The sequence below is a fragment of the Solanum tuberosum genome, unplaced genomic scaffold, assembly GCF_000226075.1.
Source record: "Solanum tuberosum cultivar DM 1-3 516 R44 unplaced genomic scaffold, SolTub_3.0 scf00601, whole genome shotgun sequence".
In the NCBI taxonomy this organism is placed as follows: domain Eukaryota; kingdom Viridiplantae; phylum Streptophyta; class Magnoliopsida; order Solanales; family Solanaceae; genus Solanum; species Solanum tuberosum.
In genome coordinates, this window is record NW_006239574.1 from 97,836 (window position 1) to 112,187 (window position 14,352).

The 14,352-nt window shown below is 34.6% G+C and overlaps 2 protein-coding genes across 6 annotated transcripts; one reads left to right on the top strand and one right to left on the bottom strand.

Moving 5' to 3' along the window:
* Positions 1-1,635: 1,635 nt before the first annotated feature.
* LOC102593789 (vegetative cell wall protein gp1-like) lies at positions 1,636-3,502 on the top strand. Its single transcript, XM_006366541.2, has 2 exons — positions 1,636-2,666; positions 3,190-3,502. The coding sequence occupies exons 1-2, from the start codon at positions 1,968-1,970 to the stop codon at positions 3,271-3,273; spliced, it is 783 nt and encodes a 260-aa protein (XP_006366603.1). The 5' UTR covers positions 1,636-1,967; the 3' UTR covers positions 3,274-3,502.
* An 86-nt stretch (positions 3,503-3,588) lies between these two features.
* LOC102594105 (pentatricopeptide repeat-containing protein At2g13420, mitochondrial-like) lies at positions 3,589-8,785 on the bottom strand. 5 transcript variants are annotated; one of them, XM_015304972.1, is made up of 3 exons: positions 6,111-8,785; positions 4,288-5,884; positions 3,589-4,043 (listed from the first exon to the last, which is right to left on the bottom strand). In XM_015304972.1, the coding sequence occupies exon 1, from the start codon at positions 8,727-8,729 to the stop codon at positions 7,167-7,169; it is 1,563 nt and encodes a 520-aa protein (XP_015160458.1). In that variant the 5' UTR covers positions 8,730-8,785; the 3' UTR covers positions 3,589-4,043; positions 4,288-5,884; positions 6,111-7,166. The 5 variants fall into 5 exon arrangements, with proteins under 5 accessions (XP_015160458.1, XP_015160459.1, XP_006366605.1 ...); XM_015304973.1 differs by lacking the exon at positions 3,589-4,043 and having other exon boundaries at positions 4,050-5,884; positions 6,111-6,408; positions 6,700-8,785; XM_006366543.2 differs by lacking the exon at positions 3,589-4,043 and having other exon boundaries at positions 4,050-4,447; positions 5,720-5,884.
* Between the last annotated feature and the right edge of the window lie 5,567 nt (positions 8,786-14,352).

The following is a 14,352-nucleotide window of genomic DNA, read 5'->3' on the forward strand; positions in this document are numbered from 1 at the left end:
GTAAAAACTTAAATAAAACATTTCATAATAGATATTTATAATTTATCTTTAAAAAATAATCTTAACATTAAACATACTTATCCTTTTTTATAGTATTTGATCTTCAAAAGCTTTAAAACTCCTTACAATGAATTAAGCAAACACAAACTATTTGTTTCTAAAAGTGCTACTCTAAAAGGCTATTATAATAATAATTCTTCGAGAAAACAAATCGATTTTTGTAACAAAATGAATATGCTGCTTTCTTTATCCTAATTTATATGACGTCTTTTCATTTTCAAAGAGTCATTTTAACTATATACTTTGAAGCAAAATTAAATAGATTAACTTAAACGGGAAGAATGTAGAGCTTAAAATTTAAAATGATGGGCAATGAGAGCTAGAATAATAAATAATGAGAACCTGATGAACCTAATTATGATAACAAATAGAACTATTTAGGTATAATCATAATGCAAACCTCATGATTTAGACTTTTTAAAAAGGTCTCTCACCTAATAAACTTGTCTGTTGCTCAGGATTATTATCATCATAAAGATTTTTTTTTTGTTTCACTGTAGAGTGGAAATAACTCCCAAATTGACTAGTTTTAAAATTAAAATTGAATTAGATCAACTAAATATTTTAAAATTATATTTATCTTCTCATATTAAAATATATTTTAAAATATTGAATCATGCAAAAAGAAAAAGTAGTGCATAAACTGAGAGAGTAAAGGGAATTACTTTGGAAGCAAAATGGCTTGAGAATTACGTTGAATGATCTTCCTTTCTTTCGAATCAATACCAACCATTGGGCCACCCATTTCTTGTTCATCATTCATGTTTTCTATCTGCATGAAACTAATTCTCACAAGGAATAGGAAAAACAATTTAATTAAATAATTTTTTTTATCATATTTTTTCTTAAAAAAATAATTACATAATTTTTATCAAATAAATAGAATTTGTAAAACTCATATATATATATATTCTAAAATGTAAATACATAAGGAGAAACGAGCAAGAGAGGAGAGAGTCTGTATATCTTAGATACATGCAAATCACATTTGGATACAATATATCTGGAACAAATTACACCTCATTTGACTCGCGTTTATTTGAAATACATATATCTACTCCATCAGATATATGTATTTTGAACAATATAAATGTATGTAGGTAAACTGTTATTTCAACATGTAATTAACAACAATAATAATGTCGTTACAAACACAACCGTATGCGGCATTTTGGCAACAGATCATATGAATGTGTGTTTTCACCGCACATGTAGAAATACATTACAAATAAATACACAATTTTAAAAAAATACAAAAGGTTCACAGTTAAAGCTTTAAAATTAGATTCATATAGCTTAAATCTTGAATTCTAGTCAAGCGCGCTAGCTGCAATCAAAAAACAGCGCTAACTAGAAATAGAAAGTGCTTCGAAAGGCGCCGGCTACCTTCTTACTGACAGCATCAGGCTTTCCGGATTCTTTTTATATAGAAAATATTGTTGGGATTTCAAAAACTTCCAGCTGGTCACCTTATTTCTTCGCTGAAGGTGCGATCCCCCCTCTTTTTATTTATTCTTTTATTTTTTCTGAAATTGAGTAAAAAAATAAAAAATGAATTCTCCTCGAGCTACATTAATATGCCAACAACGTAGAGAGAAAAAAAAGACAGCCCCAACAAGAGGCATTGGCAAAGTAAAGTGCAATACAAGGCCTAACCTAGCTAGTTGATATCTCTTTAGTACCAACGTAAGATAATAACATACCATAAGTATTTGGTAGTCACAACTCACACTGTTACTACAAATTGGATTTGCCACCTTTCTACTCTTTCTTTTCCAACCTTCAAATATATACCATACTTCTTTTAGAAAATCTCTTATATATTCCCTTCCCAAACCTCTCTTTTCCCAAGCAGCACCAGATATCTTCTTTCACATTCCTTTAATTTCCTCCTCTCCATTGTCAAAATGATGGGTAGGAATAATGCTGTTTTGTTGGGGTTTATGATCTGCATTATCGTCGCTGGGGTTGGAGGTCAAGCACCTCCAACACCCCCTACCCAAGCACCACCTACACAGGCACCACCAACACAGACACCCCCTACTAACCAAGCACCACCTACGCAGGCACCACCAACACAGGCACCCCCTACCCAAGCACCACCTACACAGGCACCACCAACACAGGCACCCCCTACTAATCAAGCACCACCTACACAGACTCCACCAACACCCACTAACCAGGCTCCTCCAACACCCACTAACCAAGCACCACCTACACCCACTACCCAAGCGCCTCCAACACCAGCTACCCAAGCTCCACCTACACCCACTGGTTCTCCTCCACCAGTTAACAACCAAACACCACCGGCTCAGCCACCACCAACTGCTTCACCACCCCCCACAGTTTCATCCCCACCTCCTGTTGTAACTTCTCCACCACCAGCACCTCCTACTCCTACTGCTTCTCCTCCTCCACCAGTGAACTCTCCACCTCCTCCGGCAGCACCTTCTCCTGCGCCACTTCCATCAACTCCTGCTCCAGCTCCTGCAAAGAAATTGACTTCTCCAGCACCATCTCCTTTAGGATTTAGTCCTCCCGCTGGAGCACCAGCACTAGCCCCGAGTCTTGGAGCTTTATCTCCTGCCCCTTCAGCTACTGATCAGGTACATGCACATTTTATTTTCTTTGTTAATCATTTAAAGTAAAGAGGTGATTCCACACTTTTAAAATTAAAGATATAAATCACTAGTTAGTTAGGATCCCGTACGTTGGATTTACGGACTGATTGCATGCTTTAAATACATTTAGTTTTAGATATGATCTAGCTCTAATTAAATATGTTTCTAAATTAGACAACTTAGTATAGTGAGTAATTATTTGTAACAAAAAATATGTTACCTTTATCAAAAAAAAATTATCTGTAACAAAAACTGATACGTTATACCTAGATAAAGATGTAGATATAATCTATACAACTAATTACAAGACTCTTAATTTTTCATTTAAAATGCAATGGACCAAACATCCGGAAAAACAAAGACAAAAAAACCCGGTAATTATATGATTTTGTTTGTTTCCTAGTTCCTTTACTTTATTAAACCGGTAATCCTATTTAATTAGTAACCCTTCTTAAAAGCAATTATTTTTAGTCATTTCTTGATATTTGGAAGCATGTTTAATTTGCAGAGTGGAGTGGAGGGCCTGAAGATGTCAACAATGGTTGTGAAAAGCTTGGTCTTAGGATGGGGTCTACTCTGCTTTCTAATGTAGAGCTCTCTTTTCATCCTGCATCATTTGTTTTAGTTTGCCTCTATATGTATGAATTGCTATCTCTTTATTTAGCTTAGGATGATGATGATGATGGCCCATTTCCTTGCCTGTACTTGGATTATATATTCACTTTGATTTTTTTGGAGGATCTTGTTAAGGGGAGCTTAATTTTTGTATTTTGAGAGGATTGTATTTTAATTGCAGTTTCTATATATTGTTTTATATATTAGTTCTTCTCCCTTCCCCCATAATTTTGATGCGCTATCAAACTAGATTCTCAGACGCATTTAGTATAACGAAGTGGAAGTCATTTCCTTTGAATCTATTTAAGTTATACATACTTATAGTGTAAGTAACTTTTTTATACTAATCTCTGATATAACAGGTTCATTATGATTTTTACCAAATTACCAATATTATGAACACATTATACTACTATTGTAACTATACTTACCCTATACCTCATAGGCTCATACAATATATCTGTTATTTTTCTATCCAACCAAACAATAAAAATCATCATGAAAATGATCTTTTGAGGCAATATATTTTCCATTGTAAAACATTAATTCATGATGCAGAAAATAATTTTCTTTGTGGAGAATATTTTCCTATACAACAATCGCATGATGGACAATCACAATAAAATGAGCAGCAAACAAAAAATGCCTAGCCCGATTTAAAGGAAAACAGTGGTGTATTTAATAAAGCAATTGGAGAGAACATTAGTGAGACTTCTGCAAAGCCAGTTTCATTCTTAATTCATGCATCTGCAAGTGAAGAAAGAAACAGAATTTCTGTAACATCTCACATTTATCACCTTTAAAGCAACCATCATAATTTAACAAACCTGGAAAAAACAAGCTAGGCAATTTGGTAACCAATGAATAGACTAGTCTCTTCCATCTCTAAATTCAGTGTTTGAGCTAAAAAGAATTTCTTTCTGTATCGGTAGTTTTGAACTAAAAGAATTTTATATTTTATACTTCATACATCTAGAAAATCATCTAATACCTTCCTTCATTAACCTGGTTTCGATCTCTTCAGTTTCCTCAAACAGCGTCCTACATTTAGCCACTAGCATCTTGCCTATTTTGCTTTGTGGGGTAAAATTGACTGCAACAGTGTTATCTTGAAACTCCTTCGCTTTCTTATCCTTCTCCTCAACCAAATTCTGGCATCAAACCAAGTAAAGATATAAGCAAGAATGCAATCAGAGCCAGCAAGTCCATGAAGGAACAATGAAAAGGTCAAACAAACTACATGCGAAAAGCATCCAAAAATTTAAGCACCAAACATGGTTAAATTTTGAAGGAGTGGAAAGGTCATATAAACTACACATGAAAAGCATCAAAACATTTAAGCAGCAAGCATGCTTTATTCATTGGCAAAAGGACGCATCATCTGAGCTATTCAAAAGATAACCAAGAACAATGTCACCAACAGAACCGATCCCCAGCAAATTAAGAATTCCAGCCAACAATCAAAGTTTATTGGAACTACGATCTCCTCTCCTTACATTTCAGCTTGAAATTAAAATCAATGTCCAGATAACTTACCTTCAGTCTAATGAACTCTTCATGAACACAAAGGTTTATTCAGAAAATCATAGTGCTGTTCTCAGAAGAAAAAAAAGTAAAAAGGAAATAAAGAATAAAAATCCAGAAAGGTTTTTGTAAGTTGTAACTTCTAGATTTCTGGATAATTAATGGGACCAATTATGCATTCCCTGAAACTTTGGTCTTAGTATCATTTGTTCTCACATAACATGATGATCTATTAGGCCATCATCAAGCAAATTCAAGTTTAATTTAAATCTTATAGAAACTAGCAAAGGGGGCATACGGCATGTGTGCATGATATGCTTTTAGTAAATTCAACTAGGAATGACTAGAACTTCTAAAAACTACGACAGGGGAATAGAAAATAGGAGAGTAGATATAAGATGCTAATGTTGAGTGTGGGCATACCTGTCAAAGGAGAATTGAAATACAAGGAAAAGAAAAATAGTGCAGCTTCACCAATTGATTACAATAAAAGAAATATGTCCCTTAATAAGTCATAAAGACGCAAAGGAACAAGTGGCCACTGAGGACCACATCTTTTCGTAAAAATTTAAAACCCAAACTAGCTAGTAGGATCTACATTAGGGTTAGGCAGAATGATTCAAGCAGATAAGAGGTCCAGCCCACCATTTGCAGTTCCTAAGAGTATTCAATCTTATTGGCTGGTTTGATGTTAGATAAATGCTGCTCTTACCCTCCAGTTTCTATCTCTTCCATTACTCTGGAGGCGAAAAGCGAAACTTGCATCTAAAGTATCAAAAAATAGAAACACAAATAAAACCATTCCTATACATAATACCCCTTTCAAACTCACAATTTACAACCCTAATTATGTTAGTTTTCTATTTTTATGGAGGGTGGCCAGGTGGGAGAAGACTGACTTCTGATGGTTGACAGTTCCGCAATACACGTCAAACTACTTGAACATTCTTTCATATTTCTGCAACATTCAGCATTAATGCTTAACTTCCCCACAACTCATGGAGCAGCAGCAGCAGCCAATAGCATCATAATCGAAGTCTAGCCGAACTCCTAAAATGCTACTCCTGTACCAAGCAACACACAGTGTGATACAAAACAAGCTACATACAACACATAGAGATTACAAACATAGGACTCCTTTTTAAAGGAGCAAAATGGACAAAATCACCAAAACAATTGAACAACGCCAGGGAATAACAAACATTCTCTCTCTCCCCCTCCTTTTTTGGGTTTCATATTCCAGAGCATACAAACAACAGATTTATGAGTAAGAAAAAATACTACTACTACCTTGTAGCATAGATGGCAGCTTGAGTTGAGCTCTAAGGTCCCGAACTGCAGACTAGAACATTCAGCAGTAGGAAAAGTAAGAAGAAAAATTTGACCAGCACATAGTAAGGAGAAAGCGATAAATTGGATGTATAGATGGCAGCTTGAGTTGAGCTCTAAGGTCCCGAACTGCAGACTAGAACATTCAGCAGTAGGAAAAGTAAGAAGAAAAATTTGACCAGCACATAGTAAGGAGAAAGCGATAAATTGGATGTATAGATGGCAGCTTGAGTTGAGCTCTAAGGTCCCGAACTGCAGACTAGAACATTCAGCAGTAGGAAAAATAAGAAGAAAAAATTGACCAGTACATAGCAAGGAGAAAACGATAAATTGGATGTATACATTTTAAAACAAAGGCAACCAAAGATAAGGGGGAAAAACACCCAACATTCTATGCACTACAAAAAGGATTTAAAAAACAATACACTTAACATGTAGCAACATTCCATTGCCTTCTTACTCATCCTCTCCACAACTGAAGATGAGTAGTGATTTTCTTTATATTTTGTTGACATAACCCCCAAAGTTTCCCATTTTCTCTCCTCTGTACCTTTAGGATTATAGCCACCGGATTACTTGGTAGAGCACCCTTTGGTCTAAAGTTGAGGGCATGAGAAATTTGGCCCATTTGCACTTCAAGATTGCTGATGGAAGTTGTGAGAGAATCCATTTGAGCATCCGTTTGGGTACTTTTGTCCATCATTTGCTTGAACAACTTTCAATCCGACTCATTGCATTACTTGGTTGGGAGAATGTTCCTCCTTGAGATTTGTGATAAGGAGGAAGTGCATGTGGTTGCTGGTACATAGGGGGGCTTTGAGATGAAGAGTGTCTCATTTAATGTGTCTGGCGTCACCCCTTACAGCCTGAACTAAAGCCTAAGAATCTTACTTATATCCTTGATGTCTGTTACATCATCAATTATAAATAGCTCTCCATTAATCAGGAAGTATCAGTTAGCTCTTTAGATTGAAGTCAGATTGTTCAGCCTTGTACCCCTTTCAGAATTTCATCAGATTACCTTCTATAAGGCTTGAGATGATAATTTTCAAATTCTGAACCAAAAGTTATTGATTCCTCATCAAGCCTCTTTTTTAACCTTCTCCAAGTTCTCAGCATATTGGATTGTATTAAGCCTCTATAAAGTGTCTCGAAGGTGACCTTCTGTGGCAGAAATCCCTTTTCTATCATTTCCATAAAGAATTCACAAGCTGTTTTCCATTTTTGTTTCTCACAAAATCCATGAATCAACAATGTATATGAATCCAAATCAGGTCCTGCTCCAGAATCCTTCATATCGTCCCAAATATCTCTTGCCAGCCCCATTCGACCTAGTTTCAATAACATCCCCAACAATATGTTGAATGTACTCACGCTAGGAGAGCATAGGGAACCCTCCTTCATTTTCCCATACAACCTCAACGCACCATCAACATCCTTCCTCCCTTTGAACTCTTTAAAGAAACAATTGTAAGTTGTGGATGTGGGAGTCACCCCATTAGAAACCATTTGCTCAAGTAATAGCTCCGCATCTTCAATCCTACCACAAGTGCAGAGACACTTGATAACTGAGGTATATGTCACAATATTCGGGCATATCCCTTTGCGTCTCATAATCCTTAATTTCTCAAGTGATAACTCAGGCTTATGAGCCCGGCTATAGACATGTAGGAGTATGGAATAGCTGGTCACATCTGGTTCCACACCTCTTTCAGTCATTTCTTCAAACACCTTCTCTGCCTCCCTAATTACCTTGTCAAACCTACCATCCGGATGCAAACTCGCTCTCCTACAAATTCCATTCAATAACACATTGTAACTTACCACGTTCGGGTCAATACCCTTATCCAACATCTCCCCAAGAAACCTCCTAGCCATCTCTACATTCTTCACTTTACACCAACCATAAATCAGAATAGTATAAACTTTACAGTTGAGCTCCAATCTCCATTTCTCTTTATTAAAAACTTCAGTAGCCACCTTAACATACCCATATTTACAAAGAGTATCAAGAAGGTAACTAAAATACAATTTCCATACTTCATCTTCATCGTATTGATCAAGAAATACGTGCATTTCACTAAAAGTCCGAATAGCTTGGCGGGTGAAGCCAGCCGAGATAAGCCTACGGATCAACAGATAGAAAGTAGTGAAGTCAGTTTTTACAGATTTCTGGTCCATTTGAATAATAAGCTGCCATGCAACATCGAACTGGCGGACTTTGCATAAAATGTCGATGAGGAGATTGAAAGCAGTGGAGGTGTCAGTGTCGGAATTGGGTTGGGTTTGGGAATAGTGAAAGAAGGAGAGAGCAACTTTAGAAGAGTGTTTGAGTCGGATGAGAGTCTGATGAACAAGAAAAGGGGTGAAGGAAATGCCATGGAGCTGAAGAGAAGATTCCATGGCGTGAAATGGATTGTGGTGTTGGAGTAGTTGAGAAATCAAGTCGGCGTCGTTTGAGGGTTCAAATTGCGGAAGTTCCGGCGGCGTTGGCTGGAGTTGTGAAGAGCAGAAGAAGCGGAGAAAACGGACGGGGAGTTTAGGGAAGAAGAGAGAACGGAAATAAAATCGGACAAGCATTTTCAATCGTGCAGGAAGAAGATAGATAGCATAAAACCCTGAAATAGTACAACAGCAGAGTCAAAATGAGTTAAGGGGGTTAAACAAGTTCCAAGGTGACTATTTTAACTATGTTTTCTTAATTATTTGAATTGCTATAAAATTATCCTTCATCCATTTTTTAGACTCCAAATATATTTTTTGACTTAAAAATAAGGAAAATTATGTGGATAAGCAAACATATACTAGTTAATTAGCTAACATAGTTATAGTTTGAATTAATTACAGTTCGCAAGTGTAATTACGTCGCTTATACATATACAAATACAAATTATACACACACACACACAAAATCATATGACAGATATACAAATACAATTAGCCTCTCTCACTTGCCTCTCTCCTCCCTCTCACAATCTCGCTGGCCAGATATACAAATACATATGTATACCAGTTACATATATACAATTGTTTGATATATATACAATTCTCTCCTCCCTCTCTTGTCCTCTCTCGCTTGCCTTTCTTCTCCCTCTCCCAATTTTGCTCGTCAAATATACAAATGCATATGTATATTAGTTACATATTTACAATTCGACATATATACATATACAGTTCATCTCTCTCCTCCCTCTAACATGTAGCTACAAATCTTAATTAGCAAATTATAGCTATGGAGCATAATTAAATTATTTCTGAGTGGCTATATGCGAAAATTTCCCTTAAAAATATCATCAATATTAGCTCTCGGCTCATATTTTCCCTTACTTTTAACAGTTTAGCTAAAGTAAAATTATTAGATATTTATTTATTATGTTGCCTATCCGATTAGTTCGAATTTTAACCCTTCTCAAATAATTAATAATAAGGAAAACTTACATAAATCTCACTAGTCTAGGAGTTAATTACTTAGATACGCTCAAGTTTGCAATATTACGTATCTTATCAGATTTTGGTTTATCTATATCTAAGGATAGATGCGGTCAAATTTATTCCAGATGCATTATATCCAAGTGGATTCACATATATTAGACATACATAACAAATCTCGCTTTCCTCCCACGCCTCTCTCTCATCTCACTCACTACTTTCCTATGGCTAGACCAGATACATACATACATACATATATATATATATATATATATATATATATATCTTGTGTGATTCACATGCATTCGGGGTACATAAAAGAATCACATTTGTCTCCCTCTACATCTCGTTCGCCTCTCTCCCTATTTAAGTGTATATGGAAGCAAAAATACATATATTTAAGTATATCTTTCTCAATCTATGGTAAAAATAACTCTTAATTAGTGGTACGATACATAATATTTTGAAAGTATAGGTGATAATCATATATATGGTAGTGAAGTATGTCTAGTTATGTAGTTTTTCATAATAAAAATCACAGATGATTCATATTTTGACCCAATATGCTTGAAAATAGTATTCAAAAAAATTATTAATTTCATTATATCTTTCTATTGACCTATTTTAAATCAACACCCAACTTGTCATAACCCAACTCATAATTGGGATTCTACTAAAATCCATATTCGCGCCGTCTGATTGCCTATTAAAAGTGGATGCTTTTTTAATTAATATAAAATTTCTATCAATTATCCGATTGTCTTGTTCATACCTTTTTTTTAATTCCTTTTTTAATCTCTTATTCTTACTTAGGATATCAGAAATTCAAATGTGGAACAAACTTAAATGTTTATATTTTTTAAATTCATGTTATTATTATAATGAAGTGGGGTGGGGTGGGGGATAGGAGAAAAAGTTTTTTTTTTTTAAATTTTGGGTACAGAAAAAAATGCAGAAATAATACATACATAGTTGCTTAATTAAACCATCTTTTATTAAACTAATTATTTCTATATGAATGTGTAATGACTCTGAAGGTCATTTTTGGAAAATTTTAAAAAATTACTATTTTACCCCTCTTGATAGTTACTTCGAGTCTTATTTGATCAGTTTATGAAGTTGGTTTTGAAATTTGATTGTAAAGTTTTGATTTTTGAAAGTTTTAGAGTTTTGGAGAGTTAAAATTGTTAAAAGTGATTTTTGATAACAACCATAGCTACGAGTCTCGGAATGGAATTCTATATAGTTGATACATACATAGTTGAATGTTTGATTTAGTTCCCGAAGCTTTTGGATGAGTTTCATGTCCTTACTTGAAAATTTGGAGATTCTTAAGTTAAAGTTGATTTTGATCAACGCCGGGTTAACATGACCTTGTTTGGGTGTTTTGATGATTCTATTGACCTCGAAATATCATTTTCATACTAGTAGCATATATGGTTTATGTTCGGGAGGTTCTAGATGAAGTTTGAGTGAGTTTTTAAGCTTTTTGGGTGCTTTGGCATTGTTTCAACAATTTGTGTCAACTAAAAGGTTCGTTATTAATTTTAACGACCACAAAATTATTCCAAAAACTTCTGAAAGTTTGGACATGAATTATAGGAATGATCTGTAAAGTTTGGTTCATTTTTTGCTAACCCGAGATTTTATTTTTATCGCAATTATGAAATAATTATTTATCGAGCAGAAATGATATTTGACTAGGTAAATGAGTACGGAATTGAGTTTCGATTGAATGAGCAGATCCATATCATTATTTAAGACATTTAGGATAAAGAATCGGGTAATTTCACTGTCGTATGAGGAATTTAGAACCTTTCTAATGAAATAAAAGTTGTTGATTGGCTGGTGCAACTATTGCTGTTCAGCTATTTAAAATTTTAGATTGTGTTCATTTGATATTTTTAGCATATTGGGAGTTCTAGAGGTCGGAATGAAGTGAATTTTGTGGCATTTTTCTTGATTTAATATGGGGGTTAATATCCAATCCTCATTTCAGTATTTTCTCATGATTTCTTCATATAGTTTTCTTTCCTCATCTGTGTAATTTTTGGGAGAAATTAGGGTTTTATCGAGTTAAACTTGGATTTTGATGAAAAATGTATATTTAGGATCCTTATGTTATGTGTAAACTGATTTTTGATATAAACTTGTTGATTCATAAATTATTTTCATCATATTGACTGCGTATAAACTTGAGAATTTGAGTTTTCTCGGGTAAAGTTAAAGTTTGATAAATTGAGGATTTCAAGATCGATTTTAACTCAAGTTTTAATGAAATTTCATATTTGAACTTCCCTAAGCATGGGTAGGATCCTTTTCAAGAAATATTTCAAATTCGAGTAGGGGTTCTGGATCCGAGTATTGAGGATTTCTCTCATGAACTTATGTTTTAAGTAAATTAGAGTTTTGAGCATGATTTCAACTCATTTTTCAATGAGATTTTAACTATAGAGTTCCAAAATGTATTACCCTATAATTTGGAAAAGGGAGAAAATGAATTTTTGGGTTGCAGGTTGCATCTACGGTTTCCATCTACGGACCTACGAGGAGTAGGTGGTAATCGTAAAACTGAGGAAAATAATTTTTCCAAAATAAGTCCCAGTACCCTTTGTACGGTTCACCAAGACGGCCCGTCATTCCATGTGCGAGTCGTAGATAGGTCTCGTAGGTTACCCCAGACTTAGTGAAATTTCAAAGCGTAAGTTGATTTCTACGGTTGGCATGTATGGATAGTAGGAAGACCTACGAGTCGTACATGGGTTCCTTCAAAGATAGGTGATTTTTAAGTTCCCAATACTTGGTCTATGGTTGATCAGTACATAGGTCTGAACTATAGGTCGAATCAACAGTTATTTTTTATGGGCTTTTAAGTCTTTACTCTAATTGATTAATGACTCAACTACGTCCTTTTACCCCTAAATCTAAGCCCTATAAATACCCTTCACTCTTAGAAATTTCCCCCAACTTATTCTTTCTCTCATATTCCTAAAGTCTCTCCAAGGTTCTCTCCAAAAATCTTCTCTCCAGATCAAGGAAGAAGAAGATAGGGTTCTTCAAGCTCTAGTCTCTTTTCTTCATCATTGGTTAAGACTTCAATCAAGGTATGTAGGGATTTCATCAATGGGTCCCAATCACCCATTGATTCCCCAAAGTTTCTTCAATTCTCCAATTCCATTTCCCAAAAATTGATTAGGTTTTCATTCAATTCCTCATATTTATATGGATTCAATTGCTTGATTATGATCTTATTTTGATGATTTGGACTTAATTGCATGCTTTTCAACTAATTCCATGTGAACCATGCATTGATCTATGAATTTTGATTATGAATCCTAACTTACATGAATTTATGAAGAAGCTTGAATCTATGAATATATTTTTATGAAATCATGTCTATTTAGATGAAAGTATCTACATGTTCTATGAAGTTTGGCCACATGACATGAATGACATCTAGATTTGCCCTCAATGCTTTTGGACTATTTTTGTAAATTAGGTCTTAATTAGTATGGTATTCATATATGCCATCAATGATTGTAGATCACGCTTTTAAAACTATTTTCATTAGTTGTAGGGCACTTTTAGTATGAAGTTAATGACTATGGGCCTTATAAAGCTATTATGAAAAGATCATGAATGGTGAAAGGTTTTCTCACGCTCGGTCTAAGGAACTACTCTATGATGTTTCTAGCTTGGATCAATATCTTAATTGTACTTTTCCATGGATGATATGAATATGATTAATGACTATTATGTGAGATTTTTACTTAGCACTGAGTGGCTTTGAGGTGGAGGCTCAATTAGGTTAGTCTCTAGTTGCAACCTCTAGTCCTAAACTACGTCCCTCCATAGGAGTTGTGTTAAATGACCTAGCTAGTGGATTCACATATAGCACATGATATAATGTGTATGGATTCTACCTTGACAAGTAGTTTCCTTTCTTTCGGTATGAGGGATATACCAGATTCCATGTTATAGCTCACTTAGTCTATGTCGATTAATTGTAAACTTTCCACAATACGAACTAAGTCAATTACCAATGTTTGATGAAGCTTTATTTATGATTTAAAGATGCATTGCCCATGTTCATGATTTAATGAATTTTCTTAAATGATTTTACTATGTTTTAACTTAGTCATGCATTTCATATTTTCGATTATGTCCCCTTTATGATCAGGTCTCATGCTTTATTACATTCCCCTCATACTTAGTACATTCCATGTACTAATGTATACTTGTTCCTACACTGTTTAACTAATATAGGGCTTGACGGCTCTTCTCCCTCCGTTTGTGGCTAGTTGATTTTAGAGACTTAAGACTTAGTGAGTCCTCATACTCCGAGGACGATGTCACTCTTATATGTTTTTTCTAATTACCATTTTCAGACTTTGTATGTGATGTATGGGTTACAACCCAATCACTTTCCTTATGATGTAATATATGGCTTTGACACTTATGTTTAGACTTCTGCTTTTGTCAATCTCTTTGTATGAAATGCTATCTCTTAAACTCTTTTGTTTCTATTATCTTATATGAGTATGCTAAGTGTCTTGTATAGGGCCTCTCAGGGTCTTATACTCCATGTCACGTCTAGGGTGTACTTTGGATCGTGACACAAATCTTTTGGGTAATGTGATTTTATACAGATTTCCAAAAATATCCCTCATTTTTTGAAATGGGTTTTTGGGCCAATTTGACCCGATTCTCAAAATCATTGATATGAGTGTTGTTAATTTTGAAATCTTATTGTGAATCCTTATTTGATTAGATT